This window comes from Meleagris gallopavo, chromosome 19, assembly GCF_905368555.1.
Source record: "Meleagris gallopavo chromosome 19, MGAL_WU_HG_1.1, whole genome shotgun sequence".
Classification (NCBI taxonomy): Eukaryota; Metazoa; Chordata; class Aves; order Galliformes; family Phasianidae; genus Meleagris; species Meleagris gallopavo.
The window spans coordinates 6,986,983-7,009,909 of record NC_139422.1 but is presented as its reverse complement, the minus strand read 5'-3'; the positions used below and the strand labels follow the sequence as shown (position 1 = coordinate 7,009,909).

Genomic DNA, 22,927 nt, shown 5'->3' with positions numbered 1-22,927 from the left:
CTGAGCGCTTAATTGATCGGATTATCCCTTATTTACTAATTAGCAGCCTTGTACTCAGAGGGCAGGAGCGGGGCCGGCTGTGCTTTTCCTTTATACCTAAGCTGTCGGTGTTTGCCGGCTGCAGAGGCTCCGTGAGCAATTTGCTCTGATTCATTTGTGCCGCGGAGAACTGAAACTTGGCACGGCGCTTTCCTGGGAACAGAGAGAAGCAGACGCATCGCCCGCAGCCGCCAGGAAGAGGCAACGCCAGATTCTGCCCACCTTTAACCAGCCTTGTTTTTCCTTATTCTGCACCACGGTTTGGATCTCTATGTTTAACACCTCCTGTAATTACTGTCAGAGATAAGGTCTGCTGCTCCATGTAGGCAGCACTGTTACGGGTCTAATAGAGAAGGTATCCAAAAGGAGGAACTTTTGACTTCTGTTCCAAAAGGGGAGAACACAGCCTTTTGCCCAGGGGACTTGGGGAAAAAGAACCACAGAGTTCTGTAGTTTCTCCCCTTTCCCTCCTCACAAAGGTCCCCATCTATGATATTCCTGCCACCCATCTCAGCACCTTCAGCAAGGAGCAGACTATGGCAGAAATGTGCATCCATCCGGGCAGCAGAACCTGTGAGGTCAGCAGGAGTGGCCCAAGGGTGTAAGACTCAAACAAGAAAGGTGAAGGAAGGTCTTTGGGGGTGTGTTGGATACACGAGATAACTGGGCAGGAAGGACAATCCATTAGCAGGCTCTGCAAGGAAATATGCATCTAGCTTCAGAGCCAAAGAACACTCCTGTTGACTCACTGGCAGCCAAATCCTTGCGTGCATTATTTAGAGATGTCCCAGGGGCACATACAAATGAATAACTTTTGCTACCAGAAGCCAGCTACAAAAAAAAAAAAAAAAAAAAAAAAAAAAAGGAAAGCTTTTCATGGGAGAACATCCCAAAAGATGTGGCTGGGGATGCTCCGTGCAGGGAGGCACAGGCAGGGTGCTGAGGCTGCAGGGATGTAGGATGTGGATGAGGGATGCAGGATGCCCAATCGCTGCAGGCAGGCACAGCTCCCTCCTGGCACCAGGCACGTCCCCCCACTCCATCTTCGTCCACTGCCAATGGATCAATTGTGCTCAGAGAGCTCTGGTCTGCCTATGTAGGTCAGGCCGGCAGAGCTGGCTCCATGGTCCGTGAGGTTATTAAAATGAACAAGGGTCCCCCCTTCTGCCTCCACCCAACCCCCTGATGCCCAGCCCTTGGCAGAGTGCAGCTTTGGCTCTCTTCCTAGAGGAGCAGAGCACTTCTTCGAGGCTTTGGGCACGTTTGCAGCTCCTGGGCCAGGATTTCGCCCCGTGCATCGCCCTGAGCAATGCTCTCCCTGTTTGTCTTTGCAGGAGCAGAGCTCTGTGATGGGAGGGAAGGGGTGACATGACCCAATTTGTGGCTGTGTGTCGATAGCACTGGCATTGCTCCCACTCAGCTCTGTGAGCAGGATGGGACTGACCCAGCTCCCAGCACGGGAGATTTCTCTGCACGGCAGCATCCCGGGGTGGGCTGGGCAGCCCCAGGAGGAAAGAGATTCAGCACACCAGGCTGCTCCCCTGTTTGTTGCTGCATGGGAGGGGAGCTGATAAGAGAGTGGTTGCCTAACCTTCAGCCTTGAGAGCCTCTGGTTCTGGCCACCCAGCTTCAATTCCCTCCAGAAGCCTTTATCTCTCCAAAGGAAACCCAAATCCTCCTGAGACATGGACTCACAAGCATAGCAGGGGGAGAGAGAAAGCAGAAAATAAACTTTTTCAAATAAAAACGTTATTTAGTTTAGAGCAAACTTTGCACTAGCTGAAGGGTTGACCTTGTGTTCTCTCCTAGGAAAAAGCAAGAGTAGAGTGAGGATTGCATTATTTTGCCTGAAATTTGGAGTGGATCAACCTCCTGCTGTTCCTAGCTCCTGAAATGAGTGGCTGTAAACAACATGCATTTCCGGAGAATGAATTAAACAGCAAGCCTGAGTACTGACTGTATTTTAAGAGATGTTTATTTGTCCTCACTGCCGCTCTATAAAGAGTTGCACAAGGACTTATTAAATTTTAACCCCACATTGTTCCTGGGTAAACACTGCCCTTCACCAGCGTGCTGAGTGCTCTCAGCACAAACAAGAAGCAGCTCACTGCAGCCCACAGCATCAGCACCGTGTATGGTCCCATGCTGCTGCTGCCTGGCCTTTGATGGCTGCTGGCTGTTCTTTCAGTGCTGGAGAAGGATGCTGCCCGATTGTGTTTTCTTTCTGTGCATGTTGTTGAGGCAGACAGCTTGTTCCTGGTTTCCTACAGACCTCCAAATGTCTTCTGCACCTTTCTGCCAAAACCTGCTTTGTAAGTAGGCAGGGAAGACCTTGGTTTGCAGAAGGGTAGCCAAGCCGATCATATATGTCTGAGCTCCTGTCTTCCTTATTTCACAGCATGGAAAGGGAAAAGGTGAGACGCTGTGACTGTGGGCCAAGGAACTTGCTGCACCTCCCCGACGAGGAGCCCTGATGAGGTGGGCATGTGCCACGCTTCAACCCTCAGCTGCCCTTCTGTAGCCATTGAGAACTTCCTCCTCCAAACGGGCACAGAGCCCGGGCCATTGGTGACCATGGAGAAAAAGCTGCCCAGATCCCCAGCAGTGAGAACCAGCAGCACTGGAGCAAGAACAGCCTGGAGCACTGTACTGCTGGATAAAAATATGGTTTTGCTGTTTGCGAGGGAAAAGCCAAATAATCAGCATGAAAAGCAAACCCTGGTGCCTCAGTGTGAAATCCAGCTCTCCTTGTCTAATCAGGGGTCCTGAGAAGCCCCTACCTCCCTGTTTCTGGAGTGTTTCTCCTGCGTGGAGGGGATGCCGCCACAGGACATGAGATGCTGAGCAGGGTTCTCCAAAAAGAAGGATCTGCACACTGCAGAAACATTTCTGAACTCATGTTTGTTCCCTCTCCTGGGTCTGGGCAGAATGTCAAAGCCTGCTCTGAGCTGGAAATATTTTAAGACTAGCACTCACTGGAGACTGAAACAATGGCAATTCTTTAGCTACTGAGGCTTTTATAAAAGGGCTTTTGACAGAGAGGCTGCTTAGGGGTTTTTTTGTTGTTGGTTTTTCTCCCGGAAAGCACTGTGCTAGTGTCTGTGTCCATGTGTCTGTTTGTGCTCACACTTCTGGGCCCCTCGGTGGCAGCCTGGGGGATGCCTGCAGCCCTGCTCGCACGCCGCCAGCTCCAGCGAGGCACGGATCACACGGGATGCCATGCAGCCATGCAGGAAGAAGACATTTTAGAGTAAATGTCAGCTTTTGCGTTTCTGAGTTTGGGGCTTTTTTTAAACATGTGGGTGGGACTTTTAATGCCCACATGAAGCCGAGACGGTTTCAGTCTCTGGGGCTTATCCAGAAGATTCACACAAACACTATGGAAAGTGTCTCTTTACTTAGGAGGATGAAATTTGACACTGAGAAGGTTTTAACCCGGTATTTCAGCAAGGAGCCTCAGTAGTTAGCGTGTCATATCTGATAAAGGCTCATCAGCCCTCCTTCGGGCACCGTTCAATTCTTATTTCCATCTGGCTCTCATGCACGCTGTGGGTACGCACTTGCACGCAGGCAAACCGATGCAAAATCTGAGCTCTGATGGCCACGAGGTCAACAGGTAGGGAAAAGGATAAAGGACATACCCTGTGACCGCTGCCCTTGTGAACAGCCCAGCTCCAAGCCCTGCCTGCAGAACAACCTGGAAAGCAGGCATTGGCATGGCCAGCCTGCATGGGACAGGGGTGGGATCCCACCAGCAGCACTTCCCCACCTGCGCCAAGCCCATTTCCCCCAGCCTCACGCCTGCCCTTCCCGCGAGGTGTCCGAAGCCTCCTCCACAATTAATCTGCTTGCTGTTTGTTCAGGCCATGTGGATTTAGCTCTCCAGCCTCATGTGTAGTGTGTGTATAGGGAAAGATAGATTGCCGCTACTTTCCAGTATAAATCACATTCCTTACAACACTCCAAAGTAGCATTTTCAACCTCAGGGTGCTAATAGGATCCAGCAGGAGAAAGAAATGTCAGCTAAGTAGTAGGCGCTGTTTGGAGAGTGCAATGGAGCTGATCCGCAGCCCTGGGGCAAAAGGAGCAATCCCAGGGCAAAGGTTAAAGAGTTCAGGAGCACTTCAGCCTACTTAATTGCAACAGGCCTCTTACGCAGAGCAAGATGGATGACTCAAACCAGGCAAGGGGGGCAGAGCAGGGCCAAAGCAGCGCATCTGGAAGCAGCCGGGCGGCGGGGGACACGCAGAGGGGACAGCAGCAGCGGGACCCCCAGCCGCCAGCCCCGTCCCCTCCTCCTCAGATGGGAAGGAGTATCAGTGCCACTGGAAAACAGTCGGGTTTTGCTGCAAGAGCTCAGCACAGCGTTCACCCAGACAGATAACAAACCAGTAGCGAAAATAACTCCAGGTGCCGAGGAAGGGTTCTGTGCTCCCCACCAAAATCGGAAGGAATGTTTTAAGGGGGAAAGAGGGGAAATTGGTTCTTGTTGCCGTTCTTGTTGTTTTTCTCAGGATTTGTTTTCTGAATTCCACATTTTTTTTTTAATCTTCAGAATCTAAAAATGTCTTGTTCCAGCCCCAAGGTGATTCTACTGCAAAGGTGCCTCAGACAACAATTTTAGTAGAGTTTAGACTTGTTTTCTGCAAAATGTCATCAGAAGCTGATGTTTTGCAAGGAAAAGATCTTTTGAAATATAGTTTTTTTCTATCTAAAGGAAAAAAAAAAAGTTTAGAATAAAAATACTTCATCGAGTCCTCAGCAGCGAGCTTTATGTTGTTTCCCTGGTGATAAAAGCACAAGGCTGCATCTTGAGACACTCGCGTTTAACTCCTGCCTCGACCACAAACCCCCGCAGCGACCTTGAAAGAGCCACTTCAGTTCTGCTCCATATGCGAGGAGCTCTTCGTCAGAGCTCCCGTTAGGGCTGTTCGGCTGGGATAGCAGCTGAAAAGCTTTCGTTTCAACAAACACCCCGCTCCCAGCCCCCGCTGTCCCTTTCTCGTCGGTCTTCGCTCCATCCCGCACCCCCCGGCCGCATCCCCGGCCTTGCGTAGATCGCAACCCCGGGGCAGCGCCGCGCTGGCGGCTGCTGGGCTGCGGGCGCCCCCTGGTGGCCGAGCCGGGCCAGGCCGCGGGGCCTCTGCGGCCTACAGCTGGGGAGGTGACGTTGGGTTGGAAGAGGCGTCATGGATCTTTTGGTTCCAAGCCCTCCAGCCTGGCCTTGAGCACTTCCAGGGATGGGGCACCCACGGCTTCTCAGCAGCCTGTCCCAAATGTCAGCTTCTGAGGTCCTGCAGCCCTCCGAGCACTCTCATCGTCTGCTCTGGACCCAGCAGCTCCATGTATTAATACAGGACCCCAGAGCTGAACACAGCCCCAGCCACCCCCCATGGACATCACTGAGGTCTCTCCAGAGCAAAGCATTCGGTGGCTTTTATTGAGGAGAGGGGCAAGCAGGGACGGGTTCATCCCCTCTCCCATCCTCTCTGAGGGTCACACATCATCACTCCCCAGCCTTGGGGAGCTCAGGAGAGCAGCAGGGCTGCCAGGAGGCTGGGCAGCAGGAGGCAGCCACCAGCAAGGCTGGGGGGAGGCTGGGGAGAGCCATTGCAGAGATCGGTGTCACAGCAGTGGATGCGGACCCCCGGCAGCTCCTGCTGCTGGCAGTGACGGGAGGTGGCACAGCCGCTGGTCAGCAAGATGCCCAGGACCACTGCAAGGCAAGCAGATGGCAGAACATCAGGGATGGAGGCTGTGAGGTTTGGGGTTTGCTTTGGACTGGTTTGAGCAGCTCCCCCTGCCATGATGGCCCCGCCATAAGGTAGACTCACCACTTTCAGTCTTAATGCAGAACCGGTGTTTGAAGCCCTGATGGGACTGTGAGCAGGTGATCACCTCTGGGTTCGAGCACCCCGTGTCCACGTACTTGGTGCCAACAATGATGTTGCAGCCGTAGCACTGGAGCCCAGACACTGAACGAGAGCATATGAAACAGCTGGATTTTTCCAGGGGAAAACACTTGGGCTCCTTCCTAGCTGCTCTCTAACGAAGCATTTGCAGCGTTCTCTGCCTTGCCAGGTTGCATTAAGCACTGAGTCAGAGACTAAATCTGCCCGTCACTTGTTTACCCATTGGGCACAAAAACACAAAACCAACTCCCACTAGAGGTCAGTAAGAAATCAAAGATTAGCAATAAATTTGAGCTGAGATCCAACAGTGGAAACAAGGGAGCTTTGAAGCAGGGTTTGAGAAGAATAGGTGGAACCTCCAAGCGTTAGATACCATCAAGCTCAACTGCTCTCAGAAACAGCTTTTGCCTGTTTCTACAAAATTCTCTGGTTCAAGCACAGTTTGGTTTCCTCCTGCTTTTATCACAGAGTCCATCAGGGAGAAAAACTAGCCCGGAATCAGGAAAGAGAGAATAAGAGCAGATGCCTCAGCAGTTTGTCCCCATAGAGCTCTGCATAGGGCAGCTCAGCCCTGTCCTGCAGGGACAACGGCAGTGCCTGAGAATGGCTTCCCCTAAATCAAAATAGGAATTGAGCCATTTCTCGCATTCCATAAAAAAAAATTAAAAAGGAGATTCTTTTCCATCATCCATAGATTTTAAGGCAAACGCAGTACGTGATTCCTGTGTTTGCTAATCGCAGAAATCACACTGCAGGCTTCTTCTTGCCATTGCCTTCCCCCTGCCTCAGAACGATGCCTCACAGCCGTTCCCCAGCCCCTGTTCTTTTGCTCCCAAAGCATTTTCAGGTGCTGTGTGAGCCTCCCCAGGCACAGCAAGAGGTTCACTGGGGAAGGGAAGCTGCTGGGATTCCAGCTGCTGGCCCACGCTCCTCACCCACCTGCCCTCGTTTTATACAAAACACAATGACGTTGTCTCTCTTCCTAAAACCACCAACATGGCAACATGCAGCTACATCACTCGAGGTGGGAATTCCACCAAATCCACCCCGAGAATAAATCACACGTTAGCAAGCGGGGTTTGAGGTGGACGCGAAAGACCACAAAGCACTCTGCACCCATCAGTACTTACCCTCTGGGAGGACAAACACCACGGTCAGCAGAGAGAGGATCCCATGGGCACCTCCAGGCATGTGTCCTGAGAGCATGGGGGCACGGGCTGCCTGTCCTCCCAGCTTCCACACACCGCTGGCTTCCCACCTGCAAGCCCTGTGTCGAATAAAGGCAGATCAGCAGGTCTGGCTGCTCCCTGCTCCTCCAGCCCCGTGGCACTGAGTCCTGTTATGTCGACGCTTAATTTCTTCCTTTTCCTCCCGAGAAATTCTCTGATTCTCTCAGTTTGTGCACAGACGTGAGCGCGTCTGTGCTACCCTCGGTTATTTCTGTCCTATTTCCTCTGTCCACGATCGCTTCCCATTAATACTACTGTGCAGCAGCTCTTGGAGAGAAATTCTCCCTAATCAAGATTTAGTTTTAAATCCACTTCAAAATCCTCTAATTCAGTTGGATTAGGCAGAAGGGGTTTGGGGAGATGTGTGTTTTTACTTTTTTTTCCCTCTTTCTCCTCTCTGAGCTGTCTCTTCTTCGCAAACAGACCCACTGGCTCTGTGACATATTCGATTTAAAGAGGGGAGGAATATTTTTATTAAGAAGAAGCAGTCAACTCATTTTAAATCCAAAGCTTGGGATTCTCTGACAAAGCAGAGCCACGGGGACGGCTGTGGGGTTAAAGGGGAAACCTGATGGAAGTTGAGGTGGGTTTGGATATATTTTATGCATCTGTTTCTTAAAACAGTGAGATGCCAAATGGGGCTAAGCCTCGGGGAGCCCAGCTAGGGCTGCTCGAGGTGAGGGTCAAGGCCACGAATGCGGCAATGCACACAGCCCTGTGGGTCAGGATCAGCATCACAGCCACGTGGGACCCCACGGACATCATCAGCCACAGGATCCATCCCCAGACCACCACTGGCTCCCCCAGCAGCGTCCCCACGAGCAAAGCCTGAGCTCTGAGTGGAGCTAATGGGACTTGGAGAGCTAATGCTTACTAATAAGAGAGCGCGACTGAATGCATGGGATTAAAAAATTAAAATGACAAAATAAGCTGCTTATGCGGTGCATCCTGCAACCACTTACCAGCACCTGGAATTCACCCATTCAGGACAGCCTAGGGCTGATAGGAGACCCCGGCCCAGTGGGCATCTCTGCTGCCAGCCAAAGCCTCCAGGCAGGCAGACCCACCTCCATCCCAGCATCTTCATTAGCCAGCATACTCATTAATATTTCACTGGGAGGCAGGACAAAGTTGTCCAAGCGTGGACACCTACAGCTACAGGGGTAGCAATTAGCACCTGGGAGAGGTGCCTAAGTAATGCAGCTCGTTTATTCAAATCACTTAAACCACCCACGGTGCCTCGCTTGCTTCAAAACAATGTTATTATAGCGCATCTCACCCAGCAGAGCCTGAAAGCCTGGGGGAAAAGGGATAAAATGCAGGAAATTGGATTGATTTAAACACATGCATAAATCAGAGCATTCAATAAGGAGGGGAAGCTAACTTTTAATCCCTTAATAAACTCATTGGTGTCTGGCAGGGGGAGAAGCAGCCCGGGCTCTGATGAAGTGATGCTGAAGAAATGCAGAAGTGATGCAGAAGCTGGAGACCACGCACACCTTTGGGCACAGCACCTGGCTCTGCAGCCTCAGCCAGCAAAGCCACTGCTCCATAGCAGCACCAGGTGGCCCATCCCTGCAAGGCACTGAGATGGAGACCCAAAAAAAGCCAGCGGGGCAGCTCATGGCTGTGCAGCACATAGGGAGATACACATTCCATTGCAATGGTGGGAAGAGCATCATGGGGCCACATTTGTGCCTGGTCCCCAGGCACGGGGCACCGTGTCGATGGCATGACTGCTGGTGATGCTGAGGCTGGGCTGAGCCAGGAGTTTTGTTTGCTTGCTTTGTTTCCTTGGAATGCGGGAGGGAAAGATCTTTAAAATTTTTGGGGAAAAGGAAAAACTAACAAATGAGCACAAACCAACCTGGAAACAGTATGCATTTATTTTAACTTGTCATTAGCTTTCCGATGAGATTCAGAGATTTGTCAGAGATTTTTGGGTTAGGAAACTGCCATCCTGCCCCGACTGAGAAAGATTTGATTAGCAAATCCCCCACTACATTCATGTTCTCACTTAAACCTTTGCGATACCCAGAAAGACGGCTCAGCCCTGCACAGATTAGATGGGTTAGCCAGCAAATCCTGCTTTAGAGCTCATCCCCAGCAAAGACAGAACTTCCCGCTGAGCAGTCCCTTTCCTGCGCACAGCCCCATTCTCTACGCCCCAAAAATATCGCCCCTTTTTACCCCCCAACATGGATTTTGTGCTCGGGCTGCTCCAGTCTCCTGTTCCCTGCAACGCAGCCTAGACGGGAATCGAACTCGTGACTCCCGGAGCCTCTCTGTCGTCGTGCCGCTATTAGCGAGGCGGAGCAGAGGCGCCTCCCGCCGGTCAGAGCGATTTGGCCGTCGAAAAGGCTCCAGTGCCTGCGCTCTGATTGGATGGCGGCGATGAATACATTAACTACGCCGTAAACAGAAAGTATTTGTGTCATTTAACGGAATCTACAGGATTTAAAACACTTGTAAGGGCTTAATTATTTTGGGGAACAAATAAAAGCTTTTTCAGAGCGAAGAAAGGGGCAGGAAATTTTTCTCACCCTGTCCTGAAGAGAAAGCATTCTTTCAAGGTTTAAATAGCGCCGTAAGGAAGCGCAAAAATGTGTTGTATGAAAGGAGAGAAGGTTAGCACTCCCCTTGATAAGGATGGAAGAGGCCCTAGTGGCCTATACAACACGCATACGGTTAAGGCACTGCCACCTACTTCGTGGCATCTAACCATGTTTTTTTCGCTCTATTTTCCCCCACCTCCCTGGGAAGCCTGAAACGAAACCGTTTTCACCCTTCCTTAACACAGCGACTTTCCTCTGCCCTGCACCGCCAGCTGGTAACAGAAATACAACACAAAGCGCTACTGAATCGACATGAGAAACGCTCACAGGTGGAACGCGGCAGCTTCCCTGCACTTACAAAGCACAGCCACGTCCTGCGCTTAAGGAGCTTCACCAGATGGGGGGGGACTGAACTTCATGAAGTCATTTTAAGAAAAGCGATCACTTCAGTGCCACGGTGGAGCCATGCAGGAGAGGTCTGTGCTGTGATTTTTAGTTATTATCAAGCAGGAGGTTGACAGCAAAACAAACAAGCCATTATCCACCTTATGGCAGAGCCCTTTGGAGGAAGCTAAGCTTTTCATTAGCAATCCGCAACCCTGCATCATCATCGAGCCTGCCTTGCATGTGCTGCACAGAGGGCAGCAGGACTTCATCATAGCTCAAGGTCTCTGTCAGGGCTTGTACTAATGCTGCCCCTGCAAAGGATACCTTCAGCTCACTCCTTACTTTCCTCAAACGCTCCTTGCTTCGCAGCAGACGTAAGCACAGCTGGTTCCCCTCCTCTCCCCTCTTCAGTCAGCAGAGTTCCTACAGAAATACCTCCTTTTAAACCTGATTTTAAGGGAGGCTGCTAAGGAAACGCAGCAGCCCTGCCTGCAGCAGTGGGGCTGGAGCTTCATCGTCCTCGAGGTCCATTCCACCCCGAGCCATTCTATGATTCTATGACGACACAAACACTGCACAGTACTACAGTTACCAACAAGCATACACAGAAAATCCCACCTTTTTATTATGGCATATGGCATTTGTTTGGATGTGTAAACACTACGTGGCTATGACAAAAGAGGAAAGAAATACCAGCGCTGAAATAGATACAGAGTCATGCCATTATCAGTACAGTTTCATACGATGGATTTTCAAAATACAAAAGTCTGGGGTTTTTTTTTCTTTTTTACATTGAAATAATTTTACAGTGTTGTGTGAGCTTCCTTTTATCCAGAAGAAAAAAATAAAATATGCTGAGAACAACTACAAGCAGAATTCATTTTAATGGTTAACAGAAGAAATGTAACTTTGCTCTAGAACAGCATCTATTAAACACACGTAACAAGAGGTAAGCAACTATACAGAAGGTAAGAGGAGATTTCACCACAGGAGTCAAGTCAGGGGGCAGGAAGGGGGAAATCTGGAACTGCATGGTTTTATTTGGTCACAAAGTTTGAGCTGAGTGTTTAAAATGAAGCACCCTTGAAGATGCAGTACTCCTATTTAAAACAATACAGAAACTTCCAAGAGACTAAAACCTACATTCTGAAAAAATAAAAAATTAGACATTTAAAAAAAAAAAAAAAAAATCCACGCATCTCTAGGCTCATGACTTAACTTACTGTCACAAAGCAGGCTGGCAGCTCTTCCTTAAGCAGCAGCAGTGCCCAGAAGTAATGCCACCATAAAGTACAGTATCTTTGGGTGTCCGACACCAGGCTGACACTCGTAACGCGATGTCAGAACGATCCATTTGTCTGCCAAAAGATTAGGCAAGGAAAGGAGACACTGCATCTTTTTTGTTTGTTTTTTTTTCCTCCCCACCATGCTGCCCGGTTCTAGCAAAGAGCTAAGACGTTTTCTTTGGGCCAAGACTAACAGAAACCACTTTATCAAATATTCTTCAGGTTTCCTGCCAAACTGGATTTATTATTCTCATGTGGTTTTTTAAATTTTTTTTTTTTTTTAAAAACATTTTTTTCCTGACAGTCTCTCAAGTGATGCTGGAACGTTTAACAGTCACTCTTCCACAGTTTAATTGTTTTGTCGTTTTCTAGCGCTGCTGATGCAATGATGTTTTCTGTTGGGTGGCAAGCTGTTGAGATTACAACATCTAAGCAAGAAGAAAAAGACACACAAACATTATTTACAGCAATGAGATCAGGTTCATAGCACACATTTCTGAAAACGAATCTGTACTGCTGCTACATGTTAACACAGCATTGCCAAGTCGCTATTCCCTTGTTGCAGTTAAAAACACCTTATTCGACATTCACTCTGTTTATGGGATGGGAAGTTATTTGCTAGCAAAAAAGTATCCCTTTCGTGGGCTCCCCAGCTTGAGAGCAGTAGCTGGAACGTGTTTTACTCAATATTTAGATAGCACTTAGTCTTCAGCAACTTGCTCTAAGTCTAAAAAACAAAAGCTTGCTGCCACTGCCTGAGCTTGCAGCCTAAACCAATGGTCCTGCTAAGGAGTAAGCATGACTAAATTTTGCATCACAATTCCTTCTAGTTCATGCTGATGGAATGTTCCTATGGAGCTGAGACTGAAGTCCTAAGCAGGTGACATCACAATACATACTCAAATCTGCCTTCAAGAAACAGCCAACACAAGCACAGACAACAGAACCATGTCAGCTCTTATCCTTCCAAGAGCTGCAGCTTTAGAAGGTGTCTGTAAGCAACTCCAAGCCATTCATATTCTGAGCCACTTAAATATCTTAACCAATTCTGAACTCAAGTCTCTTTTGCACGCTGATTTCAAAGCTGTTACGTTGAACAAATTAACATTTGCAATGACATAAAAGACTTTGTAAAATAGAAGTGAACATTTAGGGCTCAATCAAGCCTCAGCCAAGACCTCAGATTTAGTAGGTCTGACAGTGGAAACAAGACAACACCAATGCTAACACCAAAGCCCTCATTACAAGCTGACATGAAGGATATTCTATCAATAAAGACAGAATGCTCTTTCCTACCTGTGTGCCCTTGTAATTTCTGTACAATCTCTTTTGTCTGAAGGTTCCAAATGTAAACCAGGTTGTCTTCTGAACCGGATACAATCCACTGGAGGGACAAAGTAAAGACATTTTAATCTCTCTTCAACAATATGCAACAGCTACTTCTCGCCAAACACTTCACTGCACTACATTAGAAGGAAGGTCCAACACCACACGACTGTTTGATGCAGTTCACTGTCTCTCAGAGCCTTCAGAGCATACAGGCAGCAGAAAATTTTGTTCAATCTCTTCTAAAGGAGGAAAACTAAAGGAGTGAAAGATGCTGAGGTGGTTCTACACAAGAGTTAATGTGCTACTCTGCTAATGTGTCCCACCACCTCAACCAGAGCACACCACCTACCCTCAGATAGCAGACTGATGTTTGCCATCACATCAGCCTTGCACATCCCGTGGAGAAAAGCAGTAAGAACTGCACATCAGTAAAAAGCAGCCCATGTTAAACACTAACCTTTCCACCAGTAACGGAGAAATTGGCAAATATGCAGTACTTCTCATTTTTGTGTCCTGTGTACGTCTTCAGGCACTGGAAGAGAAGAGCCACAAGGCACAGGCACAGTTGAGAAGTAGCTTTCTCACAGCCACGGACAAACTCTCTTGTCACAGCAGATTAAATATATCTGCCCAGGCTTCCCACCCTGCCAGCTTATCTAAAGGATGCAGAGGGCATCTCTGCACTACTACTACATAGTTTTGAGGAAAGAAGGAAAATAAGAAAGCCCTCAGTTTGTCACTTCCCCCTGAGAAAAACAGCAAGAGAAATTTAATGCTGACAGAAACACAGAAATGCAGCTGCATTCAGTGTTTTGGGGCTATGCAGGAGCACGAGCCTTTTTTCCTTCCCCCCCAAAAGGTATCTTTGAAAAAAAAAAGACAATAAAGAGTTTCAAACGCTTTTTTGCTGTAATACTAAATGTAAAGCACATATAAAGCCCAGATTCTCCTATAAATTTATTTAAGTCTATGTATCAAGTTTTGTTTTTTTTTTTACCTTTCCTTTGCTGTAGTCCCAAAGCTTAAGAGTGCTAGAAAACAACAGAAAACCAAAGATTTAGTTCTTGTGTTTTTTCACCAGTTTCCTAATAGCAGACAGTTTCTCCATACCTGAGTTCTCAAAGTCTACAAGGGGAACTTTAGCCTGACTTTGGAATGCAGCTTTAGTTAAACTCCAAAGTATCTGTTTTACCAACATGCCATTCAGATTCTCCCCCATAAAAAGGCTGCATTCTTTCACAGGATAAGAAGCCCATTTGAAATAGGGATGGCCCTACAAACTGTCCCCCTCCCCAGTACAATCACTGCCTCCAGCTTTTCAACTTTCAAGTCTTGCACTGAGATGTTTCAGGCAAGTAAACAAAGGATTGAAGCCCTCTCAAGACAGCTCAAACATAAGCTAGATCAAGTAAGAGAATAAGCAAGCTGAATTTGATTTGGATATAACATGGCAGTATGTATGCATCTGTGCAGGGTCATTATCATCACAGGTAATGAGAAGCAAACTAAAGTTTTGTCTGATATTCATTAACACTTCAAAGTCAGTAGATTTTTTATTTTTTTTTTAAATACCTACTTGTCCAAAGTTGCAGCTAGAATGTATTTGCCATTTGGGGAGAACTTCACAAAAGACACAGGAGGGTTATCATCATCTGAAGTGAAAATAAAGTGATTGTTAAATAGTAACTATTAAAGTGATTGTTAAACAGTATTACTGCCTCATTGGCAGAGAATTTCTTTCGACAGTAATCTGTTGTTAAAAGCTTTGAGTTTTGTTATCCTTTGGTAATTCAAGCAATACAGGTTTAAGAAGGTGACTGTTCTCACTATTTCAATAAAAGGATATTAAACATTTTGCTCACAAGCATTCTACTAAATCACCCTTTGTAACTTAACTTTTATTCCTTCCATCAGCACTTGCCAGAGCAAGAATGCATCTGTAATAAAATAGTTTTTAAATTTTAGAGTATATATACCTGCAGTGCCATGTCAACTTGTCTATATAATGCTTTATAAGAATATGAAAGACTGGGAACATATGCCTTATAGGTGGTTTCCTTTTATTAGGTTTGCTCACAAGATGCCTTATGCTAACAGTCATCAGTAATAAAAGCAGGCAGCTTGTTCAGTCAGACTGTTTCCACCACATCCAACAGCACAACCAACTTTGTTGTTACAGTTCTGAGCTGCTGCACAGCAGTCACCACATAGCTGAACAGCAGAAAACCTGGGAAGTCTTTCATCCAGCACCTGGACTACAGAACACTCCGAGTTCCCACACACATGGGAGGATGGCTCCTATTAACTGTCATTGCTACAAAGATAACAGTGTCCTAATGGAACAGTATGAAGAAAAATAGGGGTTAAGGAAGTCACTGCTCACTGCAATGACGCAGACTACCTGTATCACAGCAGAACAGCAAAGAATGAAGCACAAACAAGAAGCCTTCCTACTTACCAATGAGTGTTTTCAAGCACTGTCCTGATGCTGTATCCCAGATTCGACTAAAAAAAAAAAAACAAAAAACACACATGGGACTCATTACTACCACTATAAGCTTCATTATTAGTATCATTAATCTTTTTTCAAAGTGCAATAGATTTGAACACTGCAGCAGACAAGAAAGAACCACTTACCAGAGTCCATCATAGCTACTTGACACTATCAGGGATCCATCACGATTAAAATGCACCTGTAACATTAGAAAAGAGGGAGGAAATAACTTCACTTTCTTCATTAGCATCAAATTTTTAAGCCCCACCAAGAGCATTCACCTCCCAAAGCTGACACTGTGGTTCACATGGATAAAAGCAAAAAGCCAATGATATCCAAACAATAGATATGAATTCAGATGGGCAATAGGATCAGAACAAAATTTTTTCCCCCTCTACACTGAGTTCACCTGGCATAAATGGAAATGGCTGTTAGCTACAGCTGTACATTCAAGCATCAGGAACTGAAATGCCTGTTTCCTCAGAAGCTAAGAGAAGCACCTAAACACGAACACACAGACACTGTTCAGACACCATTAGCTGCTCAGTTTATAGTAATGTCTAACCTGGGGATAACACCTTAAGATTTTAACATGGAACTTCACCCCACGTATAGCCTCACAAGTTCTGAGGTCAACTTACTGCCTTCACCTCCATCTGAAAATGCTGCAATTTAAAGTAATAATTACTACTAATGTACATTTATAAGTGTGAAATGTCTTTTAGGTCAAGTAGAACAACCAGACCAATCACATTAAAGCAGGTATGGTTTAATACTATATTCTTTTAGTGTGCCCTCCACTTCAAAAATATTAAGAGTTGAGCATCTTCTTTTCCTTCATCTGAAGGGAGATGATTGCAATCCAAGCCATTTTCACAAAATGAATTAACAAGATTGGAGTGCACTCTGAAACTACCCTGCTCCAGACCTCAGCAATTGCTTGGAACAAGAAAGTAACAGATGTACAGCAGTTCCAGGTTGCTCTCCATTCCTCAAGTGATCACCAGTCCATACCCCAGCATCACACTGCCAGGCTCAGACATGACCAGCACATCACTATTCACTGCTCCCCACACTGAGGCTCAAGACACAAAACCACATAAGCCTTGCAGTTAAGGCTCTTAATTTTGTTCTCATCCAGCAATGCCCATCCACAAACCACAGCCCATTCACTACATTTTATAAGGGTATCATAATAAGAGCATAAGTATGTTAGAGTGTTCATTTATCAGAAAAGACTCACAGCTGAAACTGGGTCAGAATGAGCAGGCAACGTCTTGAGGCACTTCCCTGTTTTCACATCCCATATCCTCACGCTTTCGTCGAACTGAAGATTGAAGAAACACAGAACATTGTTTAATGATACAGTTATTTGTGACCTGCAAGACATTACAGCTTGATGCAAGTGTAGACACACACACCTCCCTCGAGTCGCACTGCAGCTGCATCAGAAAGGCTAAGACATAAGCACTACACAGAGTAGCAATAACAGACTGCAAAGACAGTTCTCTCTTCCTCTACACACAAAGAAAACTGCATGTTAAGGATGGGTTAAAGGCTTGACTGCTTCCCCAAGACAGCAATAACACTGCTCAGTTCACCTAATTACAAGCTGTGTTTGTGGAGGAAGACATAATCGAAATAAGGGATGTGCAGCAATTGCTGTGCACAAAGGAACAGAAATCACTTACTGAGCCAGAAACGATGAGGTTTGATTGAGGGTTGAAGTTGCAGCAGAAAACGTAGTTACTGTGCCCCTTCAATGTCTTTAAGCACTTACCCTGAAATAAGATTTAGCAGATTTAAATACTCAGTATCCTCTGTAGCCATACATGCAATCAGACAAGCTGCGTGGTGCAGAACAAAAAGAAAGCATCTCTAACCATAGACTTAGAGAGGCAGAGGACCAGCTGAAGAAAAACAAAGGAAAGACTTTTTCAGGGACCACAGACAAATTTTCAAATCCTTTGGGCAATTAAGGAAAACCAAACAGTTTAACACATCTTGTCAAATTTAAACCAATTTACCCAGTTTTCACTGTAACTGCAGAAAAAGAAGGGGGAAAAAAACAAGCAAAGATAAGTGAGCCTGTGATGAGAAGTTACAAATACTCTTAAGTTCCACCTGAGAGGCTGCTTTCAGAAATGAAACTTGAGCCTGCAATGTCAACCTAAGACTGAAACACTCCCAGAAGATAACCAGAGTCCTCCTGGTACCCAGAAGCATCGCCCTCATTCCAAAAGCATGCAGCATAAGTCACTGCCCATTCAGCCAGCTGCTTGTTTTAAGCAGCAAAGTGGGAGCTACTACCTAAAGAGGACCAGTGTTTATAACTCTGTCTTCTCCTATCATAGCATGTCAAGCTCATCTCTCAGAAGAACTTGATTTAAGGTAGCAATTCTAGGGAAATGGAAGGCAAATAACAGTTTCTGTTCTTACCGAGCTTACATCCCATATTTTTAGAGTTTTATCATCAGAGGCAGAGACAAGAAGGTTGGAATCTGATGACCAAGCGACATCAGAGATACCCTAAAACAAAAGAAAACAATCCTCTTAGCTCTGTTTGCTTACTGACATGGGAAAATGGGAAATAGACTCCGTATTCACAGCTGAAGTGTGAAAAATTCAGCACTGGCAGATGCAAATTCATTAATTTGACTGGGTTACAGCTCCTTTGACAGTTCTTCATTTTAAGCTGGGCTATGCACTCCATAAACACCAATGACTTCTTCACATAGCTCTTACTGTGGCCACCAACACCCTCTCATGGAATTCACATACAGTGTATTATATAAACTAATCTGAATAAGTGGTTTCTCATCATGGCAAATAGCTCACTCCTTCTGGTCTGAGCTCCTGAGGGCTGGAAGAGAACAGGACTCTACTGGTTTTTCATCTGGTGAATCTTCATCTTTGCTTCTGAAGCTTCAGCATGTAACAAATTTTGGGAAACAAAATGGAAGAGTTTGGGAACTTGTTTTTTCTCTGCAACTTTGCTGAATGAGTAAGTGCTGTGTTTACGTAGACAAAGCCACAAGGAAAATTCAATCTCCTTACAAAGCAAGCCATTCTGCTCCAGACACAAGGGAAAGATGGAAGAGGACATGGCATTCACAAGGATTTTCACCCAGTAATATACAATCCCTTGTAGGAGGCTGGTGCTGCTGAAATGGAGGGACTCAGCAAAAAGGCCAGGCAGTGTGCATGCAGGTACTTCATTATCAGCCTGCACTTCACCCACATTTCCAGCTTGACCTGGTGTCACCTCAGCAATCCCACCCCCAGGCTATTGCACAGGACTGTACAAACAAAGAGATACAAATACAGACTGATGAACAAGCCTTCTGCACCAAAGGAACCACAAATGGAAATGTCTAGATGAGGAAAAAGAAGGGAAAATGAATTCATTACAAGAAAATTCATTCCCAAGCACACAGCAATCTCCTCATACTTACCAGCTTATGGCCAGATATCGTTTTTTCAAACTTGCCATCATATGCTCCCCAAATTTTAATAAGTTTGTCAGCAGCTGGAAAAGAACGTGCCAGTTAAGAGACATGCAGCACTGACATCAGGAGGAAAGGGATATGTTAACCACGTCCCTGCCAAAGGTAGGTAGAGTCCTCCCTCTCCATGCAGACACAAGTGTGTAAGGCAGTATGTAACTGGTAAAGAACAGTTTCATACACACCACACTCAGTGCAGCAACTGAGATTACATAAGCTGCCTGGAATGCACAGTCTCCAGTCGCTTTAGTTTCTCTGATGACAACTTGAGCTTCTACTTTTGTTTAAGACTGCCAGTGGTAGAAGTACTGTTCCATGAGGAACGCTGAAAGGCTTTTGCCCAGAAAGAACAAAAATTACATCACTACCTGGCATCAATTAATGCCTGCAAAAGCCCAAACATACTGTCCATTTTATGGCAAAACGGGCCAGATAGAAGAGGCTGGTATTTGCCAGAGGTTGGAAAACTTTGGGACAGGGGAAAGGGTCTTTCACAAGGATAATAGAACATAGAAGTGATTTATACACGGCACACCGGCCTTACAAAGGCAATCTGAAGTTAAGCCAAAGACAAAAGTCATTCCCATGTCTGGAAGATGTTTGACTGGCCCCCAGCATATCATTCAACACTGTTCTTTTTTAATTGCCCTGTCTTCATATATGGTGCCTCACTGAGGTTAATATAAGGACATTTCCTAAGGAAAGCTACCAGGCAGTTTTCTTGGTGGTAAACGTCGCAAGAAATGCCAAAACTGTCAGGGGAGAACTCAATCTGAGAGAGAGAGCAGCAAAACACTGTGATCTGCATATTTCATTGGGGTAATCTAAGGCTGTGACTCGCTAAGAGCCACAGGCACAGAAGCACATGGGCAGTCCTTCACACCACACTCTACAATCCAGCCTAGCAGTGCCAAGTTAACTCCCACATTTCCCAGAGCTGAGTTTTGCCTGCAGGTACTGCACACGAAGTTTAATTTAAAAGCTTAAGCTACATCTTTAGCACTACAGAAAAGCACAAGGATGGGGCAAGAATCCCATTTGCTTTTGTCCCCTAGCTCAGTAAGAAGACTGAACAGGAGAGGACTCTGATTTAGCAACACCCTGCAAGTGGCAGAACTTAAAATCTTTGATTATCCCAAAGTCTGTCAGGTTTGGTATTGCTCCTTTTAAGAAGAATAAGGACACTTATCCCTTCTCCATCCAATGAGGGTATCAGTTAAGACAAGTAGTTCTACAGGGCCCACATTTGCACATTTTTGAAGAAGAATAAGAAAGCAATACTTACAGGAACTGGCTAGCCACTCTCCATTAGGACTAAACTTTACAGACGAGACCGCCTTTGTATGTCCTGCTAATGTGAACTTCAGAGCATAGTTTGGTTTTACTGGTGCAGGCTGGAAGAAAAATACATATGAACGAGTTGAATAAATTCCCAATTTAGTTTCTCAGTGACAAGCTCAGTATCAGACTAGGTCAGTATACATCAATGGAATGCATAAACATTCATCTTAACGAATTCTACTGCTTACATTCTTTTCCCTCTCCAAATTCAAAAAGCCCTCACTGGAGCCAGCAGCACCTTCCAGCCACATGGAACCAAACTCATCCCTGATAGGAATTCCATTCAAGCCAGCAACTAACAGATGATAGTAACACAACAGGCCAAGCACAGAGTGCTTGGCAGATTAAAATAAAATTTTGGTACTGATCTGTGTAGTACTCCCCTGTCCCCTTAAAACTCTATTTTCTCAGCCTTTCATCATTTCTGAAAGCTTCATGGTTAGACAGCAATATCCCATCTGAGCATCTGCAGGCTTCAAAGAATCTGAGTAATGACTGCATTCTCATTTTGCAGCTAGATCACAAATCCATCCGTTCTCAATCACCTACTGGCCTTCCAAGAACACAAACCAAGTTTCTACCACTCGAACTGATGAGCAGTATTTCCTTAACAAGGACTTAAAAAGCAAACCAAAAAACCAACCTAGCTCTATAAGAGAGGCTGTACTCCACCTGCTTTTCCCCTAGAACCTTCAGCACATTTCCCTCTCCAGACAACCGCAGAGGTAGACGTATTAAGAAGTTCTTAATCTACACTTGATTCAGTTCTCTAATTGCTGTTCTCCTTGTGCACGTGCAGGTAAGTGCCATGTGCATTTACACAGGTATTGTTCAGAGCCCCACACACACCTTGCTCTGATTGGTCGAGGAAGAAGGAGTAGACTGTGTTTTGGTGGATTCTGCATCTGGTTTCTTTTCTTCTGTTGCCATGGTTCTGAAGCTGGCAAAAGAGACTTATGGTGCTTGAAAGGGAGAATGAACGTGCTGCTTCACAAGGCAGCCCTTACCACAGGGAGCAGAACTGCACTGGAAACAAAACCCTGGAAGAGAAGCAAAACATTCACATTAGCTGTCAAAGAAAGATCAGCAGCAGCTAAAGGAACGAGATCAGCTTAACTGCAGATCTGCAGAAAACATGATGAAGAAGCATATTCTACATCTGTTCAGCAACACGCTATTTTATGCCTTCAGGTCTATTAGCATGCAAGATCAAGAACCCAAATACAGGACTTTTATCAGATCCAGGACAGCATTTTTCACCGTGTTCTGTGTCAACCATTAGAAATAAAGCAGAGCAGCTTTTAGTGAAAGTGAAAGGGTTCATCTCATATTCCTCAAAAGACCTGAGAAACACCTGTACAACACAGCAAATACAACGCTTTGTATATAAGGCATTTCCAAAGCTTAAAACCCCACCAGGTGTTTTTTTCATCTCCTAATTCAACTATTTCAGTCTCATATCTTCCCCCCTAAATACTCTGAGCACCATAGCCCTGCCTGACAGTTCTCCCTGCTTAACAGCAGCCCTGCATTAACCTCATCAGATCTGCTTTCTGTAGCAAAACCTGAGCAGTGCTGTGCTGTATCCTGCAATCAGGGCTGATGCTGCAGAGGGAACAAGCACACTGCAGTTCAGTTCCATTTCAGCAGCATAACAGAATAACCTCCAGTTCACGCTGTAAGGATTTGCCCTCATCGTCCATTTGTGATATCCCATCCCAAGCACCATTCATTTTCTTGTGCCAGCAAATCTGGGAGGAATAGCACTCACTTTTCAAGCCACCGCTGACATTTTGAGCATCTTGTCCTCAGGAGGGCACAGAGCTAAGTACCACCAGTTCCCCATTTGCTTTACAAGCACGCTGCACAGCGCAGACTCATTACTTACTGTTGGTAACAGCGACTTCACTTCTATAATGCAGATCAGATTCTTTACAGCCTGAACTCATTTGGGAACCAGAGCAAACAAACAGCTTGCTCCCTGCACCCAGCTCTGCTCCAGGGAGAGCAGCACCTCTTCATACAAACCTGAGCAGGCAGCACCCTGCTGCACAGCATGAGGGCTTGCAGCATGCAGGCAGTGGAACCAGCACAGCCCCAGCTTCAGCGTGGTGAGGCAATGGAACAGGTTGCCCAGGGAGGTTGTGGATGCCCCATCCTGGAGGCATTCACAGCCAGGCTGGATGTGGCTCTGGGCAGCCTGATCTGGTGCCTGGTGACAGCAGGGGGTTGGAACTGTATGATCATTGTGGTCCTTTTCAACCCAGGCCATTCTATGAAATGCCCCTTTCTCACCACACCCAAAGGAATGCTCTCAGCAAGAAGCCCGGGTGAACTCAGCAGGAAAACATCCCGAGGGCCGGAAAAGCAGCCTGCAAGAACACACAGCCACGTGTGTGCACGCACACAGGCACACGCACATCCAGGCGTGCACAGAGCCGTGAGCGGCCACGAGAACTGCCGTGCTCACACCCGCAGGGCTGCACGCGCTCCGGCCCGGGGAGCAAAGCAGGGCAGTGCAAAGCAAAGCAGGGCAGCTCAATGCAATGCAACGTAAAGCACCGCACGGCAGTGCAGAGCCGGCGCGCGCCCCCCTCCCGCCTCAGCGCGGGACTGAGGGCGGTGGGGGAGGGAGAAGAGGCGGCGCCCCACGCGAGGCCGGCGCTGAAGGAACCCAGCCAGCCTGGATCGGCGGTGACTTACCAGGGGAAGGGGAAAGGGCGGGAACCCGGCACCGCCGCCTCCTCCACCGCGGCGAGGCGGGGTGCGCTGCCGCGGGAGGGGCGGAGGGGGGAACGCGGCGGCGGCGGCGGCAGCTCCGGAGCCGCCAGGCGGGGAATGTGGCACGG

General features: G+C 46.8%; 1 protein-coding gene and 1 non-coding gene across 2 annotated transcripts; one reads left to right on the top strand and one right to left on the bottom strand.

Annotated features, from left to right (window-relative positions):
- The first annotated feature begins 9,785 nt into the window (after nt 1-9,785).
- On the top strand, nt 9,786-9,913 carry LOC116217306 (U6atac minor spliceosomal RNA). Its single transcript, XR_004161694.1, has one exon. It is a non-coding gene; the product is annotated as a U6atac minor spliceosomal RNA (small nuclear RNA).
- Nucleotides 9,914-10,723: 810 nt separating this feature from the next.
- Nucleotides 10,724-22,919, bottom strand: WDR5 (WD repeat domain 5). Its single transcript, XM_085239124.1, has 14 exons — nt 22,782-22,919; nt 20,928-21,118; nt 20,023-20,131; nt 18,687-18,760; nt 17,671-17,760; nt 16,923-17,012; nt 16,475-16,558; nt 15,375-15,430; nt 15,196-15,242; nt 14,314-14,389; nt 13,735-13,768; nt 13,195-13,269; nt 12,705-12,792; nt 10,724-11,836 (listed from the first exon to the last, which is right to left on the bottom strand). The coding sequence occupies exons 2-14, from the start codon at nt 21,006-21,008 to the stop codon at nt 11,736-11,738; spliced, it is 1,005 nt and encodes a 334-aa protein (XP_085095250.1). The 5' UTR covers nt 21,009-21,118; nt 22,782-22,919; the 3' UTR covers nt 10,724-11,735.
- Between the last annotated feature and the right edge of the window lie 8 nt (nt 22,920-22,927).